Here is a 23718-nt window from a genome sequence, read left to right on the forward strand (position 1 = left end):
TTGCCATACTTTAGATCAAATGGACCTGAAAGACATTCACTCAATATTTCATCCACCAGCAGCAGAATATACACTCTTCTCAAATGCACAGGAAGCATTCTCCAGGACAGATCATACGTTAGGTGACAAAACAAGCCTTAACAAATTTACAAAGACTGAAACCATATCAAGTATCTTTTCTAACCATAATGGTATAAAATTAAAAATTAGTAACAGGAGAAAAGATGGAAATTCACAAATACATGGAAAGTAAACAACACGCTTCTGAACAACCGACGGGTCAAAGAAGAAATCAAAAGGGAAATTTAAAAATACATTAAGATAAATGAAAATGGAAACACAGCACCCAAAACCTACCGGATGCAACAAAAGTAGTTCTAAGAGCAAAGTTCACAGTGATAAACAATTACATTAACAAACAAGAAAGATCTTGGGGCCAGCCCGGCGGCGTAGTGAAGTTTGCACACTCCACTTCGGCAGCCTGGGGCTCACAGGTTCAGATCCCAGGTGCAGACCTACACAGCACTCATCAAGTCATGCTGCGGTGGCATCCCACATATAAAATAGAGGAAGACTGGCAACAGATGTTAGCTCAGGGCCAATCTTCCTCATCAAAAAAAAAAAAAAAGAAGACAAACGAAAAGAAACAAGAAAGATCTCAAATAAACAACCTACTTTTTACACCTCAAGAAACTAGAAAAAGAAGAATAAACTAAACCCAAAGTTAGCAGAAGGAATGAAATAGCAAAGTTCAGAGCAGAAACAAATGAAATATAGAATAGAAAAACAATAGAAGAGGTTAATGAAACTAAGAGCTGCTTTTTGAGAAGATAAACAAGATTGACAAATTCTTAACCAGACTAAGAAAGAAATAGTGAAGATTCAAAAAAATAAAATCAGAAACGAAAGGAGACATCACAACTGACACTGCAGAAATACAAAGGATCATACGAGACTACTAGGAACAACTATATGCTAACAAATTGTATAACCTAGAGGAAATGGGTAAATTCCTAGAAACACACAAACTTCCAAGACTGACTTATGAATAGAAAATCTGAAAAAACTATAACTAGTAAGGAGATTGAATCAGTAATCAAAAGTCTCCCAACAAATAAAAGCCCAGGACCAGACACTTCACTGGTGAATTCTATCAAACATTTAAGGAAGAATTAATGTCTATCTTTCTCAAACTCTTCCAAAAAACTTGAGAGGAGGGCATACTTCCAAACTCATTTTACAAGGCCAGCATTACCCTGATTCCAAAACCAGATAAGGACACTACAAGAAAGGAAAAGTACAGACTAATATCACTGATGAACATAGATGCAAAAAGCCTCAACAAAATAGAAGCAGACCAAACTAACAGCATAATAAAAAGATGATATACTATGATCAGTGGGATTTATCCCTGGATGGAAGCATGGTTCGACACATACAAATCAACAAATGTGATACAACACATTAGTGGAATGAAGGATAAAAATCATATGATCATCTCAATAGATGCAGAAAGAGCATTTGATAAAATTCAACAACCTTTCATGATAAAACTCTCAACAAATTACGTATAGAAGGAAGGTACCCCAACATAATAAAGGCCATATATGATAAGCTCACAGCTAACATCACACTCAATGGTGAAAAGTTAAAAGCTTTTCTTCGAGATCAGGAACAAGACAAGGATGTCCACTCTTGCCACTTCTATTCAGCATACCATTAGAAGTCCTAGCCAGAGCAATTAGGTATGGAAAAGAAATAAAGGCCGTCCAAATCAGCAAGGAAGGAGTAAAATTTTCTCTGCTTTCAGATGACATGATATTTTATATATGGTCAACATAAAGACTCCACCAAAAAACTGTTAGAACTAATCAACAAATTCAGTAAAGTTGCAGGATGCAAAATCAACATACAACAATCTGTTGCATTTCTGTACACTAACTACAACCTATCTGAAAGAAAAATTAGGAAAGCAATATTATTCACAATGGCATCAAAAACAATAAAATACTTAGGACTAAATTTAACCAAGGAGGTGAAAGATCTATACACGGAAAACTGCAAGACGCTGATGAAAGAAACTGAAGATGACACAAATAAATGGAAAGATACTCTGAGTTCTCGGATTATAAAAATTACTATTTTTTAAATGTCCATACCACTCAAACCAATCTACAGAGTCAATGCAATTCCTACGAAAATTAGGAAAAATTCATATGACATTTTTCACAGAAGTATAAAAAACAATCCCAAAATTCATATGGAACCACAAAAGACCCTGAATAGCTAAAGCAATCTTGAGAAAGAGTAACAAAGCTAGAGGCATCACACTTCCTGATTTCAAAGTATATTACAAAGCTACAGTAATCAAAACAGTATAGCGGCTGGCTGGGTTGCATAGTGGTTAAGTTCATGCGCTTTGCTTCGGCGGCCTGGGGTTCCACATGTTCAGATCCCAGACGCAGTCCTACACACTGCTCAGCAAGCCATGCTGTGGCGGTGTCCTACATACAAAATAGAGGAAGACTGACACAGATGTTAGCTCAGTGACAATCTTCCTGAAGCAAAAAGAGGAAGATTGGTAATGGATATTAGTTCAGTGTGAATCTTCCTCACCAAAAAAATAAACAGTATAGCACTGGGATAAAAACAGACACACAGACAAATGGAACGGAGTAGAAATCTCAGAAATAAACTCACACATATATGGCCAACTAATCTCGAACAAGAGCACTAAGAACACACATCGGGGGAAGGATGGTCTCTGCAATAAATGGTGCTGGGAAATTTGAATATCCACATGCAGAAGAAGGAAACTGGACCCTATCTTACACCACTCATAAAAATCAACTTGAAATGCATAAAGGCTTAAATGTAGGACCTGAAACCATAAAACTCCTAGAAAAAAACAGGGAAAAAGTTTCCTGACATTGGTCTGGGAAACGATTTTTTTGGATATAACAACAAAAGCAAAAAAGAAAAAAGGACGAAGAAAACAAACCAAGTGGAACCAAATCAAACTGAAAAGCGTCTGCACAGCAAAGGAAACCATCAACAAAATGAAAAGGCAACATACAGAATGGGAGAAAATATTTGCAAACCATATCTCTGATAAGGGGTGATAAAGGGTTAATATCTAAAATATACAAGGAACTCATACAATTCAATAGCAAAAAACCAAAATACTCTGATTAAAAAATGGGCAAAGGATCTGAATAAACAATTTTCCAAAAAAAGGCATATAAATGGCCAACAGGTACATGAAAAGGTGCTAAACATCACTAATTATCAAGGAAATGCAAGTCAAAATCACAATGAGATATCACCTCACGCTTGTTAGGGTGGCTATTATCAAAAAGAGAACAGATCAGTGTTAGGATGTGGAGAAAAGGGAACCCTTGTGCACTGCTGGCGGGAAGGTAAACTGGCACAACCATTACGGAAAACGGTGAGGAGGTTCCTCAAAAAATTAAAAATAGAACTACTATACGATCCAGAGATCCTACTTCTGGGTACATATCCGAAGAAAAGGAAATCAGTATCTTAAAGAGATAGCTGCACTCCCGTCTTCATTGCAGCATTATTTACAATAGCCAAGATATGGAAACAACCTAGGCGTCTGTTGTAGCTGAATGGATAAAGAAAATGTGATATATGTATTTTTTTCAGCCATAATTATGCTAAGTGAAATAAGCCAAAGACAAATGGTGTATGATATCACATCTACATGGTGAAATCTAAAAAAAAAAATAATGTTTAACTCATAGAAACAGAAACTGAATGGTGGTTGTCAGTGGCTGAGGGAGGGGAAATGGGGAGAAGTTGGTAAAAGGGTGCAAAGTCTCATTTATAAGGTGCTTAAGTTCTGAAGAGCTAACGTACAGCATAGTGACTATAGTTAAGAATACTTTATTGTATACTTGAAAGTTGCTAAGAAAGCAAATCTTAAGCATTCTCACCCACACATAAGTGAAAAGGTAACTACGTGAGGTGATTGATATGCTAATTAACTAATTGTGGTAAATATTTCACAATGTGTATATATCTCAAATCATGTTATATACTTTAAGTATATATATATATATATTTGTCAACCACACCCCAATAAAGCTGAAAAGATTCTTATCTATCCTAGTCTGGCAAGAAATAGTAAAATTAATAATAATAATAATTCATTATATTAGGTTGGCCATCACTATGGAGTGGTATATAATTATAGATATTTTCAACATATGGTTTTAATAACTGATGCTGTTGTTAATGTGTCTTAATGAAGGTTTTTAAATTGCCCTTTCATCCAGAAGTCAATTAAGAGCAAAGAAATGAAATTTCAAAACATGAAAAAGTACTTGATTTTTTACATCTTAAATATTTCCACTCACCTATGAAGAAAGCTATGTAGATAATGCAAAATTTATTAATTCCAAAATTATTAACATTCTCAACGTATTCTGATTTAAAAATTCAGTTTACTTTTGTAAGTAGGAAATGGCTGCAAGCAAACAGGTAATATTCAAAACTATAAAGGAATACATATCTTGAGACTTTTGTTTGAATAATCAGCAAGTCTGTTAAATTAGCAGAAAAATCAGCGATTAATGCAGAGAATTAAAGTCCTAATTTCTAGAACAAGTATCTGAGGAAAACTGTGAAAATGTAATTTACTGCCAGCTACGTATGGAGTACTTTATTCAGAAGATTCTTAATGTTTAAATTAATCTGATTAATTTTTCAGGAGCCTCTTAAAAACTAAGATAAAACAATGGTAACTACTGTATAACTTACTAAAAATTGCCCAAAATCAGTAACTAAAAGAACAGTTCAAACGGTTAGATTTTGCCTCTTAAAAATAGGAGCAATGTAACACCCTCCCAGATGTCCTTTTCATATCTGTTTATAGAAGGTACAAGGACATCCAGGGAATCAATTAGCCAAGGGAGAAGTAATAAAATTCAGTAATAAAATACCAAACTGAAGGTTTCAATTACAATAAGGAAGTCTAAAACAGTTTATGAAATCAAAGCACCAGGAAAATCCTATGACGGAGAAGGTACTTAAATCAGGCCCCTGCCTTCAGGTAGTTCTGTGCTTACGTAGATGATTATATTCTATTTTCAAAGATCTCCTGAGATAGAAATTACATATCCATTCTCAGGGGCTGTAAATCACACCTCCTCCTCTGTTGAATGTTGCCGTTTGTCACCACCCCTCTTGTTCTTAGCTAAGCCAGACATCAGGCCACTCCTTCCTAAGCTGATCCATGGCGCAATCATTTACCATCTACATTACTGATGGAATCTCTGCATTAGGGACAGTAAACTGGTTTCAAGTGACATGCCGACTCAAATCAGTTGGTAGTGATGCCTGTATGCTCTTGAGAAGGACCATGAGGCCAATCGCCACTTAGGAAGAGCCGCCATGATGACTTAGAGTCTGTAGTGCATGTGAGATAAGCGAGGTCCTATATAATCACTTCCCAAAGGGCTCTATCTGAATTGAAGGAAAGCAAGGTAAGATGTCTTCAGTGGAGGTGCTTGCAGCCCCATTCTTCTTGGCTCCTGGGTGTGGCAGAGTGGGGATGGACCAGTCTCACATTATGGGTACAGTCAATGGCAGAAGTAGGTGGCGCTGCAGTCAGAATGTTTTCACTTCTCAACTCTAGTGTGAGCATAGTAGGCTCCAGACCAAACTCTGGGAATCTGCAGATTTGGTCCAACTCGCCCTAAAGGTCAACTTCATTACCTCAACTGCCAATGGAGGATGATTTTCTCTCATTCTATATCAGTAGTTTCCCAAGAGAGCTTCCTTAAGCTGAAAAAAAAATTTCAGAACCACCACCTTTGAACCTGAGAAAATACATGATGACCAAAAAAATAAACTATGAATTTAATGACGCATTTGTGTGATTTTACATTTTACTGCCCAAAACCACCTCTATACATATTTGAAATGCTGTAGCATATGTACGTATGAGGCATAATGCCATTTTGGACCATTATTGGTAGACATGAATTCAAGGACACCTAGCCATACTCCGATGTTCCCCTGGGCTTCCAGGCTCCCAGTTCGTACCATGTCATTCCTTGCACCAGAGACTAGAAGGAGAAGGGTCGGAGAACTCATGATGAGAAACCTTCAAAAACAAAACCAAGGAATGTTAGGTCTCCTCTGGTTCTTTCCTCGGGAAGAAATAACTTTTACTCTTCTTCTTCTGGTCCTTTCCCCAGGAAGAGATAGCTTTTTTCTCTTTTTTACAATATGTTTTCATTTAGTCGTTGTCATTACTATTCTTTGGTATACACCAGTTTTTCCAATTCTCTCTAAAATGCGGAAATCAAAATTAGACATAATAATCTAACCTGCAGCATTTTCATAAAGAGTTCTGTATGATCATGGGCAACAGCCCACTCAGCTGTCTCAGTCTCCTCAGTCCCTGGGTTAGCACAGCTTACCTTTCTACCAGGACGCTCCTTACTTGACTTGGACATACACAAGCCCACTGACTGACTCCATGTTCTCAAAAGTCTAAAGATTCTAATTTTTTTTTTGTGAATACAACTTATGTTTAATTTTGATTGCATCATTTTAAATTCAGAGTCATTGAATACAACTTACTCTTCTTACTAAGGGACACATAAGCAGGGTAAAAACGAAGAGTGCTTTGAGGTCTTGCTTCTGGGTCAGGCAGGCAAAACGGAAACTGTAAGAATCAAAGTAGATTTAATCCCAGACAAAAGAAGGGTGCTAGGCTTCTGAGTATTTTATTTGCAAGGTAGGTGAGATCCTCTGAGACATTTTAGCAAGAAACTTCATTGTAGATGTAAAAAAATGTCATTATCATGAATATAATACAAGTACAGGCAGAAAGGAAAGGAAGCGTAAGTGCCGTCACTGGTGATAATTTCAATTATCAGGTGAAAGCAGTATAAATGGATAAAATCTAAGTATGTGATTATTTTTGAAAAACAGAAGTCAATCCAAGGAACTCCTGAGCCATCCCGCTATTTGGTGGGAGCTGGCACGAAGTAACAATTTCAGAGTACTTATTTATGCCATATAAATCAGTCAGGCAAAATGTCTATATCAGTTTTTAATGTTTTAATTTTATCTCTAGTTCTTCTCACATCAAGTTTTTATCCAATGCAATTTGCTAAGCAGTACAGAGTTCTACTCCTGCTTCACACAAACAGTAAAATTACCAACTACCATGGGGAACCAAATGAGAGACGAAACGAAGTTTTTCCTTATAGAAGTATTAGAGCTGATAAATGATGAAAATATATGAGAATCACAACATAAGATTTTGGAACTCCTAAGAGATCTGAGCATTGACCATTAACTGTTAATATCATTAGAAGAGAGACAATCGAATAGTCTATGCCTATACACCACCTGTGAAGCATCCTCACAAAAAAAACCACATCTGAATTCGGCGAAACTGCTAGATTCCAATATTGTACAGAAAAACTAACAGAATGGAAGAAGCTGTTAAACTACACCCAGCAGCCCAGCGAGCAAAATTAGATTGTGTGAAAACTACAAGGCAAGCAACCCAGTTTTTCGTACAAATAAACTGCAAGGAAAAAGAGAAATATGCAGATGGAAGGAGGGGCTAGGGTTATACTGTGAGACAGAAATAATCAGAAATTTAAACAATAGACTAGATCTTTTATGGTATTAAAGAAGTATTGATTATCTTTGGTGTGATATTTGTACTGTGGTTATGTTTTTAAACAGAGTTCTTTCTCTTAGAAATACATGCTAAAACATGTATGAATATAATTATATGGTGTCTGGACTTTCCTTCATAATGCAGTTGCGGGGGAGTAGGCAGGAGTATAAATGAAACCAGTCTGTCCAGGACTTGATAATTGTTGAGGTTGGGTGATGGCTTCATAGGTTTCATTACAATGTTCTCTTTAATTGTGCCTGATTTACAATTTCCCATCTATATATGTTTGCCAGGGCTGCATAACAAAATATCACACTCTGGGGGGCTTAAGCAACAGATATGTATTTTCTCACGGTTCTGAAGTCTGGAAGTCCAAGATCAAGGTGTTGGCAGGTTCGGTTTCTTGTGAGGCCTCTCTCCTTGCCTTGCAGATGGTCACCTTCTTGCTGTGTCCTCACATGTTCTTTTCTCTGTGCACACCCACCCCTGGTGTCTCTTTGTGTGCCCAAATTTCATCGTATAAGCACATGAGTAAGACTGGATTAAGCTCACCCTAATGGCCTCAATTCTTTAAAGGCCCTGTCTCCAAATACCATCACATTCTGAGGTCCTGGGGGTTAGGACTAGAACACATGACTTATGGGGAGATATAATTTAGCCCATAACACCATAATAAAAAATTTAAAAATAAAACATGAGATATAATGTTGAAAATACAATATTTTCACAATAAAATACATAAAATCCGTAACGTCAAAAACTAAATAAAAAAAGACATGAATTGCTTCTTGGCCGACATCTTCACATAAACTTGTCTCAGAGTCTTACCTTTTAATATTTACATAGGCCTCCTCACTCAGTGTGTATCCCTAAGAGAAATGAAGTATTTCATTTTTCTTGTAGTGCCTTCCTGAGATCTTAGACACTAAAGTGCATCAAAAGGAAAATAGTATTTTGTTGTGAGCAGCTAGCTATATCCAGCTACTAGAGTGTTATGAACTGAACATCTGTGTCCTCCCCAAATTCTTATGTTGAAACCTAATTCCCGGTGTGATGTTGTTAGGAGGTGGTGCCTTCGGGAGGTAATTAGGCCATGAAAGTGGAGCCCTCATGAATGGGATTAGTGCCCTGGTAAGAAGAGACAGAAAGCTAGCTCACTCTCTTCACACCATATGAAGAAACAAGAGGATGTCACCATCTGTAGGTCTGCAAACCAGAAGAGGGGGCTCACCAGAACCTGACCACAGTGGCACCCTAACCTTGGACTTCCAGCCTCCAGAACTGTAAGAAATACATTTATGTCGTTCACAAACTGCCAAGTTCATGGTATTTTGTGACAGCATCCCAAGCTGCCTAAAACATAAAGCAGTGTCTATATTTTTAAAGGAATTACTAATCTAACAAATATTATCCCTCACTTTCAAAATTATATACAAACTGAGAAGTAGACAGGAGTTAAGTGATGGCGTAATTAGGAAGATTTGTGATTAACTGTCCTCACCCAGTGTCGACCTACCTCACTGGAGGTCATCAGTGGAGGGCCATGTGCTTGATTTCCCTGGCCTGGTCAACAGGATTTACACAAAATCTTAGAGAAAATATTGGCCAAACATAACATCTCTGGAAAAACAGTGCATTAATTGGAAGTCAACATTAGGTTCCCCAAAAGGTTCTGACGACCTGAAAGAACGGGCCTAATAAGGTGATAAAATTTAATAGGAATGTAAGTATGATTCTATACTAGGGTCCAAAAACATTTACTGGAAAAATACGAGAGGTAAGCCTTAATAAGAATACAGATTAAAAATTTTGTTAAGAATTTTAATTGATAATAAAAACCCTGAGGGTCAATCATGTGCTTACTGAGAGTCAATATATTAGGCTGTCTCAGAATTACAATAACTTAAAGAGATGATTATCTCATTTGATTCAAGGCTATTTGAGTTTGATCTGGCATTTTTGTTTCTAGGTGATACACTTTATACAGTATAAGGTTAAAATGGTGAATATATTTAATGACATGTCAAATGAAGAAGCGCAAAAGAACTTGGATGTTAGGGAAAAATGAGACTGGAGGGAGAGAGAAAGCGTGTCTTCAAATATCAGCAGGGCTGTCATTTGGAAAGGCCTTAGGCCAATCCTTCATAGCCCAAGGGGGAAGCATTACACTGGCCTGGCTAACACCTCCTCATCCTTCAGGAAATATCACTTCTTCAGAGAGGCCATCTCCGGCAGCCAGACTCTGAGCTCCTGATCACTGGCTGCTGCAGCCTCATTCTTCTCCGTTGGGCACCAATCCTACTTCTAATTGTTAAACTTGTTAGCCCTGCTAGACTGTAAATTCCCACAGAAGATGGATCACATCTGATTTGTTAGTCCTAAAACACTGCCTGCCTAGCACAGGTGAATGAGTGAAAGAACATGTGAGAAATAGATTTGATTAATATGAAAATATATTTTCTAATAGAGTTGTACAGAGATTCACAGGCTGCCTCAAGAAGTAGCAACTTTTCCTCCCTGGGAGGCCCTCACTTGGGGTTAACATGGCAGTCCACTTGCCTGGGGCGGGGGTGGGTGCGGTAGAGGGGATTAAAGCACCAGAGGGGTGACTGGATTAAATTATTTTCAGCACCCTTGCTAGCCTGAGGCCCTGTGATTTGAGTTCTGCTGGGAAAGGTTATGCTCATTACATTATAGATTTCATTTCAGCACACCAGCCATATTCTGATCCATTCTGGAAGTTTAGTAATAAATTTCTACAATCATCACTTCTGTTCAAACCCAAATCTCAGTTGATGTTTCTCTCTCTCTTTCCCTTCTCCTTCTCGCCCTACTCCAAAAAGCTGACGATTAATATTTCCGCTTTACTGTAAGGATGCACAAAGCTTCAGAAAACACAGTAGCAGACAGTGAGGTGAGGTCAGACTCAGAGACAAGAAAAATGTTTCTGAGATTCTTAGCACCAACTGTGCCAAAAGTAAATGCAGATTTGACAAATGACACAAAGTCATTATCTCTCCATTTCCCTTTCTGCTGATTCATTTTTTATAAGGGCCCAATTTTCCATAGAAACAGATCAGATTTACAGCAAGTACAAAGATTGCATCTTTTATTTATAAGGCAAAAATATCTGCCCAAGTACTTTTCATTAAAATTTGTGTGCCCCGTGATACTGGCTTTCAGAGTATTAGCCAAGCGTTACATAACTTTGGTTATTCCTGTGCAAGTGAAGAAGCAAAGACCTTGCCAGTCAATCTCCTCAGCACAGTTCCTGAGACTCCCAATTCTGACCTCGATCACTTGATTCAGTTTGATAATGAAGTCTAGGGATGAAGTTGTGAGATGTGTGAAGCAATACACATGCTCACTCTCCTTCCTTCACTCTCTGCCTTCCTTCAAGAGGAACACCCCTTGTGAGAGTATCTTCTAGACCTAAATCAATTCATAGACAATTATGGAATTAGGAAAACAATATGTTATTAACCAGTAATAATTAAAATACAAATATAACTTATTTGTTTGGAATTTTATTACATCCATTGAGAAAGTTTTGAAAAAATTAGGTAGATACGACACGGAGTTACATAGACTGGGGGAAGGCTGGCAGGTGACACCCTGGAGTTGAAAGTACAATGGTGGGAAGGGCACCCACACGCCAGGCAAAGGGGCAGGAGAGCTCCCCCGACAAACTGGACTGAGTATGATTCTCCTGAGTAAGTGTGGGCTGGATGAGATAATTCCTAACACCTTTAAATCCAATGCCTCTTTCTGAGGACTTAAGCCCTTATTCTAAAGATGAACAACACAAGGTAGAGATTTCAGAGAAAATCTGAGGAGAATGGGGGAAGTTACGCAACTTTCACATGCTGAACGTTTTCCTTTTGTACCACGTCATGCTAACGTTTAAAGACCAGGGAGTAGATGTTGATTTCTCTCTCACTCTGTGTATTCTTATGTTTCTACACCTTTAGGCAAACCCTGCCAAACAATGTAGTCATTCCTATGTTTAAGATACCTTCAAACATGTCTCTGAGAAAAAATTATGCGTAAAAAACCTATGTTTATGCTAAGCAAAAATTACAAGGATGCACTCTTCAGAGTGGTACTTCTCAAACTTTAATGTGCACACACATCACCTGGAGATCTTGCTGACGTGCAGATTTTAATCCAGTATAAAATGAGGCCTGAGATTGTGCATTTCTAACAAGCTCTCAGGTGGTGCTGATGCTGCTGGTCCACAGACCACCCTCTGAGTAGGTTTTAGACCACGACATGAAAATCCAGCTTTGGCGGGAAATCTGTGCCCTCACTTCATTCCCACTTTTATTTTTGTTTTTCCTGAGTCACTTTGACTGGTATGAGACAATTTTAGGACCATGCAGAGTAGATACAAAAGAAAAGAAAATATTCTAAAATTATAACTTCAAGTGGAGCAATAATAAGATTTTAAGTTGTCTCAAGGGTAGAGACATAATTTTTGATATGCATGAATTATACATACTTCATGCAAATCATTGAACAAACACACAGCAGCCTATTTCCTTCCATAAATGAGGGCCTACGCCTGCTTAAGTCAAAGGAAGTCTAGGTAATGAATGCACAGCGTAACACCTCATCATTCAGGGATCTCTGGAGAGTAAGGTAATCTGAATAAGTAAAATTTTACAGATAACCTAAGTTTATCTCTTTAAGTTTCCAAACACATTATTTTCAGTTATTTTCAATCAAAATCTTTCTGGAACTAACATATTCAAGACTTGTTAGATATACAAAACAAGGTTTACACATCAACAATGATTATTCTACGGCATGATATAACAATGCCGTGGGAGCTACTCAGGTCTAGGGGGGACTATGCGCTTCCACACAGTAGCATCTTCGAGTGTCCTTGGAGGTTTCCTGGCTTATTTCAAGCAAACTTCTGCCTCCTTCTTCCAGGATCAGCTGCCGCTTCATCCTGCTCTCCGATTGCCCTCCCCTTACAATTTTTAATCTGCTGCTTTATTTTTCACATACTATTCTGGGAAAGATTCTGTGACTGGCCCCCTTCTCATTTTCCTTTCTTTCTTAACGCAGGAGCTGTTTCAGGGCTCTGGGTTACTGGTTACCTGAATCAATGCAATCATTCCAGCAAATCACACAAATTGATCCCCCGTTAAGTATCTCTTACTATGACTATTGAATACTCACTGATCCCGGTGTCCTTACAGTACTGGACCAAGTACTGTCCCATGACTTTTAGCAGATGATTATACTCCTGAACGTTGAGAAATTCCTGCTTATTATGAGATGGTTCCATGATTTCCAAGGGTATATTAACAATTCCAACCACACCTGCACCAAGTCTGGGGGTGTAAATACACACATAAATTTTGTGAAATTTAGCTAAGAAAAAAGAAAAAGCAAATATACCCTGATCTTCTGAAATCAATTTTTAAAAAAATAAATTCATTCACTTGGGCTGGACGGTGTAAACGTTAACAAGTTAACTTTTAATTGTTTTGTTACATAAATCTATGGTAATCCCAGGTGCATTTGGTCCCATAATACAAAATCTCTTAATATATCACTACTGAATTAATTTGACTCCTTTTCCAAACTTATACACGGGGAGTCAGGCTGGGTGGGAAGAGAAGGCCTTTTAGCCTTAAACATCACCAACGGTGCCTTGCTGCAATAAACTGACATGTTCCTCTGGATACTGGCCAGAGAGTGAGTCCCTTTCTTCGTCCTCATCTCACCTCTCTGGTTGGATCTCTCCTCCTCTTTGCAGAGGTCCACGGGGTGCTCAGTGACTTCTACTAAGGGAACGTAAGGGATGGACTATCCCAGAAAGTGGGATAATCTTGATTATCTGCCTGTTAGCCTGATGGATAAACTCGATTTTCTTTTCACATTTTTAGCAGCTCATGACGTATGTAACTGGGACATTCTGCTTAGTGACACGCCCTGTTTCTGGAAACAGGAAAGAGCATCTGGAGTCTAGCTCTTCCGATGCTCCCCACTGCCCCCAGCATGGCACACGAATCAAGCCTTCCCAGGGTGGAGCTGCTGCCCCTCATGTTTCTCGCCACTTTCCCCTTTTACCCTGACCTCCCCTCACCATTCATTCGGTAAGTCTAAGTTTGGACATCATTTCTTCCAGGAAGCCTGACTTAACTTCCCCCAGTTTGGTTTACTGCCCCTCCTAAATGCTCTTTTTGTGCATGATGCTTGCCTCTAATGTATATTCATTCATTCATTCCTTCATGCTCAGGATCTGGCCCTATTCCAAGAACTAGGAATACAGTAATGAACAGGAAAGACAAGGTCCTTGTTTATGAGATTCCTCTTCTATTGAAGGGTGACAGGCATTAAGTGTAACAAGATCATTTCAGCTGGTGATAAGTGGTATGAGGAAAATAAAGCAGGTGCTATAATACGTAAAGTGCTAAGGTGGAGGGGGGTGATGGCAAGGGCTAATTTTAATTAATCCAGGAAGACCTTCCTGTGGAGGGGACTTTAGCACTGGTGCCTGAGTGACATGCTAGACCAGCAGTAAGAAGATCTGAGGACAGAAGCTTCAAGGCAGAGGGAATGGCAAGTGTCCAGGCCCTGAGGCAGAAACAGGAAGCCCGCTGTTGTGAGGGGAACCCAGTGAGAGGGTGGGTATAGGCTGGGCACTCACAGAGCCTGGCAGAGGCCAGATCACTGGAAGACCATGGTAACCAGTGATCAGGTGCTATTCTACATGCACTGGGGTTTTAAGCAAGAGAGTAAACTGATTTATGTTTAAAAGATCATTTTTGCTGTTTCCACACATTATAAAGTATGCGTATTTATATACTCGTCCCTTTGACTGGACTATACATTCCTCAGCAAAGGGCAGTAGGTCTTCACTATCTTGTCTGCAGAGCTTAGCACAGTGCCCGGTGCACGATACTGCAATGTAAGTGCTTCTTGAATGAACAAGCGAATGAATTGCTAATTCCTTGGGAGTGAGGAAGCAAGATGAACAACGTTCCCCTGAACCACCCTACTGGGCATGGTTATTATCCCTTCCGACCCTGCTTTTCTGGGGTCTCTCATCAGGACTCAACACAATTCATGAAGGCAGCTTGTAGAGTTTCAGACCATTGGGAAAGCACCAGAATGTACTAGTCTGGAATCCAAATAGGCTGGAGAGTGTTAATAACAAACACTTATGCAGGTAACTGGCAAGAACTCACACGTGCAGGGGCTGCACAAAATGTTAACAGGGTTGCTTGACAAGACTACAGATTTTTCTTTTCTAAAATTTCTTTATTATGCTTGTATTATTTTTAAATTGGTAAAATATAAAAACAACCCAAGCAGATGGCACAGAGAATGGTGAAACATCATTCTCAGGAAATGCATTGAGCAAATTTCACGAAGTGTGCCTTTTCCTTAGCACAGGCATGCAGCTCCACCGATATGATCAATTAGGCAGATGAACGCCTGCACATTGATGGGAAGGGTGAACGGAGGATATGACACCTGCTCCCATCAGGATTAATCACTCATCGAGCTCCAGAGACAGAATCTTACTGCGACCCCTGCGTCCTGTCTGTGCTTCTGAAAACAGGAGCATACTTACAAGGACTTCAGTTTCAGCTGTGGGCCCACTTTCTCATGCATTTTGATCAGGCGGTTATTACTGTAGATGAAGACCCCAGCTTGGCTTCGGTTTTCTATGTTCACTCCAAAGAACAGGGAGAGTGTCCTCGCTTTTTTTAATTCTCTAGCATTATATTTAGAAAAGTTAAAGAAAGTTTTTATGAAATAAAAATATACAGTTTACAAACTGATAATAGTTAAACTCAGAAGGTAAACATCAAAAGAACTATACATAAAATATCCAGGTATTTTGCAAAACCTAGTGGGTACGTCTAGTATTTCCATATAGCAAAGTATTTTTGCATGAACGCAATGGCCAATAACTCTACCAGTCAAATACAAGCATTGCTTGATATAAAACAAGTGTAAAAGAACTAGAAAAGACCAAAAGAGTTACAAAATGTTAACTGGTCCAATATGTATACTGCAGGGTTTTTGAAAAATGATGATTTGACTATTTTAAAATTTAGGTATTTCTGACACTGGATGTGATTTCTATCTTTCAGCATGTTCTCAAGCCTCCTAATGTCTTACATAGATCAGAATGTACCAAAAAATATTCTTTAGCTCCCTTTTTCTCTTTTAGCTCTCTTTTTCCAAAATCATACATAAATCAAAGTCAATACAGCAAGTTTACAAGGAAAACAGATAATGAGCTCCTGTTTTTCTGACTCTGTGCTATTACACTATGTTTTATGTGACTTTGCTATTAAAAGTGTAAAAATAGCAGAATATGACAGAAAAAAACACAGTAACAGGAGGCTGCTTGGAGCTATGAAAAGCACCTGGATGTAAGAACCAGAAAGATGGACCTGGCTTCAACTATGAGCCCATCTTTGAAATAACCATGTGACTACGGATGAGTCAATTCAACTTTCTCTCTCATCTGGAATTATACCCCCCTAGCCACTTGGGATGCTATGAGGACTAACAGAGATAATGTTAAATGTAAACTGGGACCAGATTAGGTGCTTAGCAAATGTTATTTTCCTTTCCCAACCAAGAATGGTATCAAACGTGATTCTTCCACTCCACCATCTTGTAGTTCCCCCATTCCACAGAAACAGCTTTCTCTTTTCAAATTCATGACCATGTGCTATTACAACTGACATAATGCTCTTACTGCACTGATTAAATATACCCATCATTAAAGGACAATGAGAAAGTTCTCTCAGTCCTTCAACGTGGATGGGATACACAGAGTACATCAGACTTTCTAAGGAAGGTATTGACGTTGGTTAACACTTATTTTTAAACGAATGTACATGTAGGGTTAAATATATATGAATCAAACATTAAAAACGTCTACTCAATAATTAGATCCCCACTTTTCAACAAAAAAGAAGACTGACTATTAAAGGGACTCCAAAAGAGGGTGTTAACAGGATACAACATAATCACCCTGCGATATTAAGTGGCATACTGACTGTCTTCAGATTACAAAAAAAAAAAAAAAAAAAAAGCATTTTGCTAGAAAAACAAGTTCACACCAACTGGTATTATTATTAATAACATACAGGTTGGTCACCTTTCATGCATATCATTGTGACTACCAGCTTTTTCTTTCTGAAGAAGCTTTTGCTTTTCAGTGAAGATTTCTATGACATTTACTTAACATTTTTATAAGTGAATAATTAACATTTCAAATTTAAGTTTTGAGGAAAGTTATGGTTATATAGCACTTCATGGTTCACAAAAAATAACGCTGAAGACTAGTAATACTTCCCAGGAAACTTGTTTCTCAAAGTTGTCACAGTTCTCAAAGTCTGACCTCACTTGGACAACAGCAGTTATTTTCAGTTTAACTTGTTTAACATCTGAGCTGTAGAGCAAGTTACCCTTACAAACGTAAATAACAGTTTTGCAATATAGGCTTGCTATTTTTATTCTAACCATGTATAAGTGATACATTTACTTGAAACATTTTCTATCTCAAATTTTAAGCAGTACTAGAAGAGGGAAGAAACTGGGACCAACACTCCAGAGTTTAAATGGCAAAGGAAACAAGGAAAGTGAAATTGTCAGCTGAATCCCTGGGCAGTTCACTTCTTCATCCAATCAGACACTGAAGTAATTTGTTACTCTGTGTTCAGAAGTTTTAACATTAGTTGAACGTATGTGTACATGCAAATATATATCTATAAATACTTTACATTGATTATGTCCATTGGGGGATTTTGACCATATTATGCTTAATATCATAAGACGTCACAGGCTGAGAAAGAGAAACTGTCACAATAACCACCAAATCTGCCTACTCAGAAATCAAAACTTGTTTAACATAGCGCAGAGCATTCTGGCACACAGAAAATCTTACCTCTGTTTCTCTTTAAGAACCTTATGCTTTGCCTCTACATCTTCCAAAGCTTTCTGTAACACATCTGTTCCCTGGAGAAGTACATTTGATAGGAGAGAACATAATGCCGTTAACTTAACAAAAGCTGAGCTGGTATTTATCATCCATTGTCCAAATGTTTCACAAGGGTAGCAGTGAGGGTTCACGTTGCCTGAGGCAATTCCACCAGATAGATACTCAATAAATACCTGATAAACGATTAAGTTCCAGTAGCTAAGCAGACAAATCAAATCCCAACCCCTGGTTCTGTTTTTGCACATATTCCAACGTCCTCTGCCTTTTAGAGAAGGAGCCACTGCTCCCTGTAACGTCACGATAGCTTTCGCACAAACTATGTGAAAGTTTGGGAAAGTCGTTCAGTGTACCTAGATGCTGGCTTTTGTCCGTGACAACAGAAAATGCTGAATCATGTGATCAATCACTAAGACTTCTTTCAGGAAAAAAATCTGTAATTAAAAAATTTTGTCAGTAGCTAAAAAAAATGTCTTGTTTATATCAAGTTCCAGATACTCCTAACTAATACTCCCCAAACTTTCCCTTTATAGATATCTTGTCCCTAGGCTTTCTCCCTTTCAGAGGGCCTCAATGCCACTGCCCACCTGTCTTCCTTATCTTTTTCAATTTGATGTACTCATTCACTATTCTATCTGTAGTATATTCCCTCTAACCAGGCAGAAAAATAATAATGCATTATTATTATTTCACAAATAAGAAGAGACTTTTAATGTGCTCCATCCACCTGATGTGAAGGCTGGGCATCTCATTTGATGGGTATACCACTGGGACTAAACATTATTTTCACTGATTTTAAAGTAAAAGAAAATGGTAAATGGTTGGTAAGTATTTCACTTCACATTCAACCACTCGATTGCCTAGAGGAATTTAAGAGGTCAAAAGCTGAGGTCATTCTGCTTTGCTCTTTTCTCTGAGTTAAAGAAACCAGTGTGCATCAGAGCAACAAAGCAGGCCCGTCAAAGACTTCCCCGCCCTCCTTGTCAAGGTGCTCAGAGCACAGAGCAAAGAGGCGGAGAGAGGTAAAACTGGCCAAAGAAAGAAGAAAGCAAGGTCCTGACCCATTAGAAAGAGTCTGCTTCTCTTCCTATCAAATACAGAAAACCAAGGAAGTTGATTTCTTAGAGGCAAAATTTAAAAAGCTTAAACTTTTCTTTAAAAATCGATAACATAAGATAGGTCTACATTTAACTTAAAAAATAAGCAGAAAGAGAAAAGTAAGAGACTTTGGGGAAAGCTAGAGATAGCTTTGGGACATTACCACGCACTACTCTTGGATTTCATCCCCTATTCATGACGTCAGATATGAGAGCTCTTTATCAGACATGGCCCCGGTCCTCGAAAGTTTAAGGGCTAATCACCAAAAAGATTCATTTACTGAGTCTGTAGAAGAGGATACAGGAAAAGTGAAGTGAAGCATTTATTTCTCCATATACTTACTTATCCCTTTGTATGCAAACAAATAAACGTGTTGCTTAACGATTCACTGTGGCAGAAAGCTTTGTACCATACTTGTGGTAAAAGTTAGCAAACTTACCATACATGTCCCACAGCAACATTTTTTTCCCGTGGTTGCCATGCATTATAATTAATAATAATAGTTCTTTATAACCTATCTTACTCATGGGCATACTGCAAGGATTACAGAGAATGTTTACGAATTGTGTGGAGCAACTCATAAAAAAAGAGCTTTGTAAGCTGGAAGCATTGTTATTAATATTCATAATTATAGTACATAATTCTTAGCACTAGAAAGAAGGATTGCTTATTAGTCTTCTCCTTGCTCTCCCCATTTATTTGAGTCCACGGGGAGCTATCATTTGAAAGGATATTTTCAAGGAGGCTTGACGGGCTAGTTTTTCCTGCTAGATTTTCATTATTTCCTCCTTTTCTCATATTATTTTTCTTTCCATTTTAAAGAAATGAGTTGTGATGCTCTTCCCCAATGTTCCAAATTCACTCCACGTTCTATTCATCTCTGCTCTCCGCCTCAGCCTTCCCCTACTTGCTGAATTTCCTTCTCCTTCCTCTGCACTCATCTATTGTGTTTACCTGTGCCAAAATCAACTTAATCTTCTGAGCTTGTCTGTGTCTAAAAGTTTAGGAAGTAAATGATATGAGACAACTGTGTATAGGGGAGAGGAAATGACACTGTTTACCATTTAAGAAGACTACTCTGTGCGCCATACCTTGGCGGGAGAAGACAAAGGAGTTCTGTCAGGCTGCTTTGCTTCAATTTGTGCTTCTTTCAGTATGAGCTCAGCTAGAAGCAGGAGCAAGATAATTATAACACAGTGAGATTCTTTCAAGCAATTTTAAGAGAGCATTCTATATCTCTACAGCCAGGACCAGTGAGAACGGCTTACAGACAATAATCTCAGAAAATGCTATATTTCTTCCAAAGTTCTTGCATTCCAAGTCTGTGTAGCCACACTGGGCTTCCTCTTAGGCATGGCAATTTATAAATATACACAGACAAGTTCACAAGTCATAATGGAATGTTCGGCTGACTGAAAACTCTCTAGAATCCATGAACTATGGATGTAGAGCTACTCCTCACTCCTGGATCACTGGGAAAGGACGGCTTTGTTCCTGCTGTGGGAGGAGTGAATATGGAGAACATTCCTTCTTAAAGTGAATGCCATGCTAGTCTCTAAAGTGATCTAACAGCATCATGACAACCAGAGTTTCTAATATATATCCATCTAATTCCAAGTGTGTACTTGGAACTTGGGTCATACTTATAATAATAAATAACACCTTAATTAAACAAAACCAGAGATGGAAAATATGTGTTGTGAAATTCCTTAGAGGCAGGAATTGCATTTGATTAATTGTGGTCATTCCTACAATGCCTATAGCAGTGTATATAATGTCTACTGAATGAATGAACAATAACGATGTAGGCCACAGGTCATTACACACCAATCTTTACTGCTTCTTCTGCCTTTTTAACTTCATTTTTAAATGCTCCTTTGAAAGAAGATGTGACATACAGATACTTTCTGGGAAGAAAAGAAATAAAAGAACATAATCAAGTCAGATTACCATTTTAAAGTACATAATATGAGAATATTCTTTAGAAAGACTATATACTCCAGAGACATGTAATTATTAAGAAAGATTCATCAAGTAAGTTGTATCCACCTGGTAAATCAGCAAACTTTACACCTAAGAAGAAATTCCTTGCCTTTTAATACTTAGCAATTTTGCTTTTGTCAGGAAACTTCAGGAGAGAGAGAAGAAAATCTCTGCCCACACAAATGTTCACTTACACATATAAAATAGCTAATTTCTGAAAAAGAAAATTTTCTATGCAACTGCTCCATTACCAAAGTTTCTGGTTAATACACACAGCCCTCTCACCCAGATCATCACTGACAACAGATAAACCGCTTCTTCCAGTCCCCAATTATCCCTGACTGAAACGCTCAGAAACTACACGTTAACACAGCATTTTAAACTCCCAAAGCACATTTTCTACTTTACTGATGAAGAAGCCTGTTTTCAAGGTCCTCTGTTTTAGTGAGAGCAAAGACGCTCTAGAATAATCAAGGAAATAGAAAAAAGATATATGTGTGTGTGTGTAACTCAGTAAATTTCAAAGTTTATAAAGCAAAATATGGATGAGAAAAGCTCTGTGGAACAGAAGTTCTCTAAATGCAGCTGAAACAGTGTGTATCTGTTAGAGAGGACTCCTGGAACCCAGGATTTTACTTGTTGGTTTAAATCATCATGGAGAGAAAAATTCGAGAACATTATTTCGTTTGAAAATGCTCAAAGCTCCAGACACCTCATTCTACAGCATTTGCCTCATACACCCATAGATAGACTCAGGAGCTCACCGCGTCTGATATCCTCAATGTTTGGGAAGGCATCGAATTTTCAGTGAGAGGTAGGTGGAGACCTGTAGAACATCTCCTGAAGCCAAAATGCCTTAAGACTCAAAAAGCGGCATTTGCTCAGGTAGAGGGGAGAGTCTAAATCTACATGCCCCACGGAGTCTATGCCAAGGATCCCACGGGCCAAATTGGGCCAGCGGCTTGTTTTTGGTTTTTCAGTTTTAAAAGATAGTAAAAATAATAATAATAATAATACAAATAGTAAATATAAGATTATACATTAAAATAATAATAATAAAGGAAAACTAAGAATATGTGAAAGAGACTGGATGTGCCCAGATATTTACTATTAGGCCCTTTACAGAAAAGGTTTGCTGACCCCTGGATTCTGTGCTACTCGCTATGGCTTTTGAATGACAGCATGATCTAGAATTGCCTTTATATGTTCTGACTTTTAAACAATATGAGCAGGCATGCAAATTCTTCACTATACAAACAGGTCGCATGTAATTTAACTGTTTGTTAGCTGGAGGCTGTTTATAGTTTGTTTAAGACTCTCTTCCATTATCTCAACAGAGGCAATACAGATAGACTAGACAGAACACCTTCATGATTAAGTGTTAAGTCGGTCTGCCTGGAGTCCATCTGCCGGGATCAAAGGCCTTGGTTTTCCCCTTAGTAGAAGAAGAGGACTGGGAAAGTTACTTCATTTTCTGCGATTCCATTTCCTTATGTGTAAATGGGGATGATAACAATGGCATGTATCTCATAGGGCTGTTAGGAGCATTAAAGGTGTCAATAGAGCTAAAGAACATACAATAATGCTGGTTCACAGTAAGTACTCGATATGTGTTATTATCTAATAACAACAAATTAGATATCTTAAACACATTAGATATGTTAAACATATTTTTTAATAAATCCCAATGAAATCAAGGAGAAACTGTTGGAACAATGAGGTAACCCTTCAAAGAGGGTAAGAGTTAAACTATCCGAGCATTTTTACAGCCTATGTGTTCACAGCTATAGAAAGTAAAGGGCACAAGAGGTGTCAGCTTTGCATTAGTGCTTAATTTGAGACAACAAAGACCAAAAAAATGTGCTCTCTCCATAGTTTGTGTCATTGAGATAACCTGGTCCCAGATGATCTGCCTACCAGGTGACAATTTAAATTTTACAATTGCTCACGATTAAAGAAAGCTAACTAAGAAACATATGTACCTTTACAAATCCAGTGTAATGAAGGTGCCCCTTCTCACAAAGGAAAGAATTTTCAGTCAAATCTCCATCCATAACCGGGAGCCTCTCCCAGCCTGACACATCTATCTTTTCCTATTAGTGGACTCTCGAAGGTAAAAATATCTTTAAGAGCCAGAGTAATGCAGCCACTGGAGGACAAGGAAGAGAATTCATCCAGCGCTGTCTGTTCCTCAGTCCTTGCAGCTGAGGGCAAGGGAACAGTGTCCCCTCGAGGACTGGGCCTCCAGTTCCTCAGCGGTTAAAATTTTTTCCAAACTCATCTCCCACACTTTGCATTTCCCTTACCTCTGCCCAAATCCTGTGCTGCAGCCTCGACCTCCACACTGTTTCTGCCTTCTCTGTAAACTCCGCCTCACCTGCCACATGTTAGGCCTCCACTCTTCCCCATACAGTTTATCTTCTACCTCCTACTCTTTTCCATCAGTGAAATTGTACTCAAATATTTTGCTTCTGTCCACTTTCTACATAAAACAACTTATTGAATATTTGCTTTCTAAAAGAGCTTAAAACACATAAAGTCAATGAAAAGTATTGAGAGAAATGAAAACTGAAACAATATACCAGTTTGCTCCTTAGAATGGCAAAAATGAAATAAGAAAATACCATTACTAACAAGTGTGGATTTGGAACAAGACAAAGGCCCAGGCTTACACACTGTCAACGTACAAATAAAGTGGTGTCTACTTCTTGGAGGGTAAATTAACAAACATCCATCAAAATTAATACTGTACTTATCTTTTAACCCAGAAATTTACTTCTATAATCTGTTCTACAGAAATAATTGCATAAGAGAATAAATATACATATGTCCAATGACGCCCAAGCATATCAAGTTTAGCATTGTAACAATAACCCCCAAAATTCTAAAATATACATTAACAAAGAAATAGGTAAATAAGCCAGAGTATTATACAATAGATTTAACAACGACAGACAAAGACCTCCAAGAGATAATCTGT

General features: G+C 38.2%; 1 protein-coding gene across 1 annotated transcript in view; it reads right to left on the bottom strand.

The window, feature by feature from the left end:
* MORC1 (MORC family CW-type zinc finger 1) overlaps nucleotides 1-23718 on the bottom strand; it is a 164215-nt gene that overhangs the window by 84420 nt on the left and 56077 nt on the right. The window contains exons 10-14 of the mRNA XM_046658774.1: nucleotides 20583-20662; nucleotides 19847-19920; nucleotides 17607-17677; nucleotides 15270-15413; nucleotides 12863-13017 (exon numbers count right to left, since the gene is read on the bottom strand). Of these exons, the coding sequence (XP_046514730.1) occupies nucleotides 12863-13017; nucleotides 15270-15413; nucleotides 17607-17677; nucleotides 19847-19920; nucleotides 20583-20662 (524 nt within the window). The remainder of the gene's footprint in view (nucleotides 1-12862; nucleotides 13018-15269; nucleotides 15414-17606; nucleotides 17678-19846; nucleotides 19921-20582; nucleotides 20663-23718) is intronic.

Source organism: Equus quagga, chromosome 4, assembly GCF_021613505.1.
Source record: "Equus quagga isolate Etosha38 chromosome 4, UCLA_HA_Equagga_1.0, whole genome shotgun sequence".
Classification (NCBI taxonomy): domain Eukaryota; kingdom Metazoa; phylum Chordata; class Mammalia; order Perissodactyla; family Equidae; genus Equus; species Equus quagga.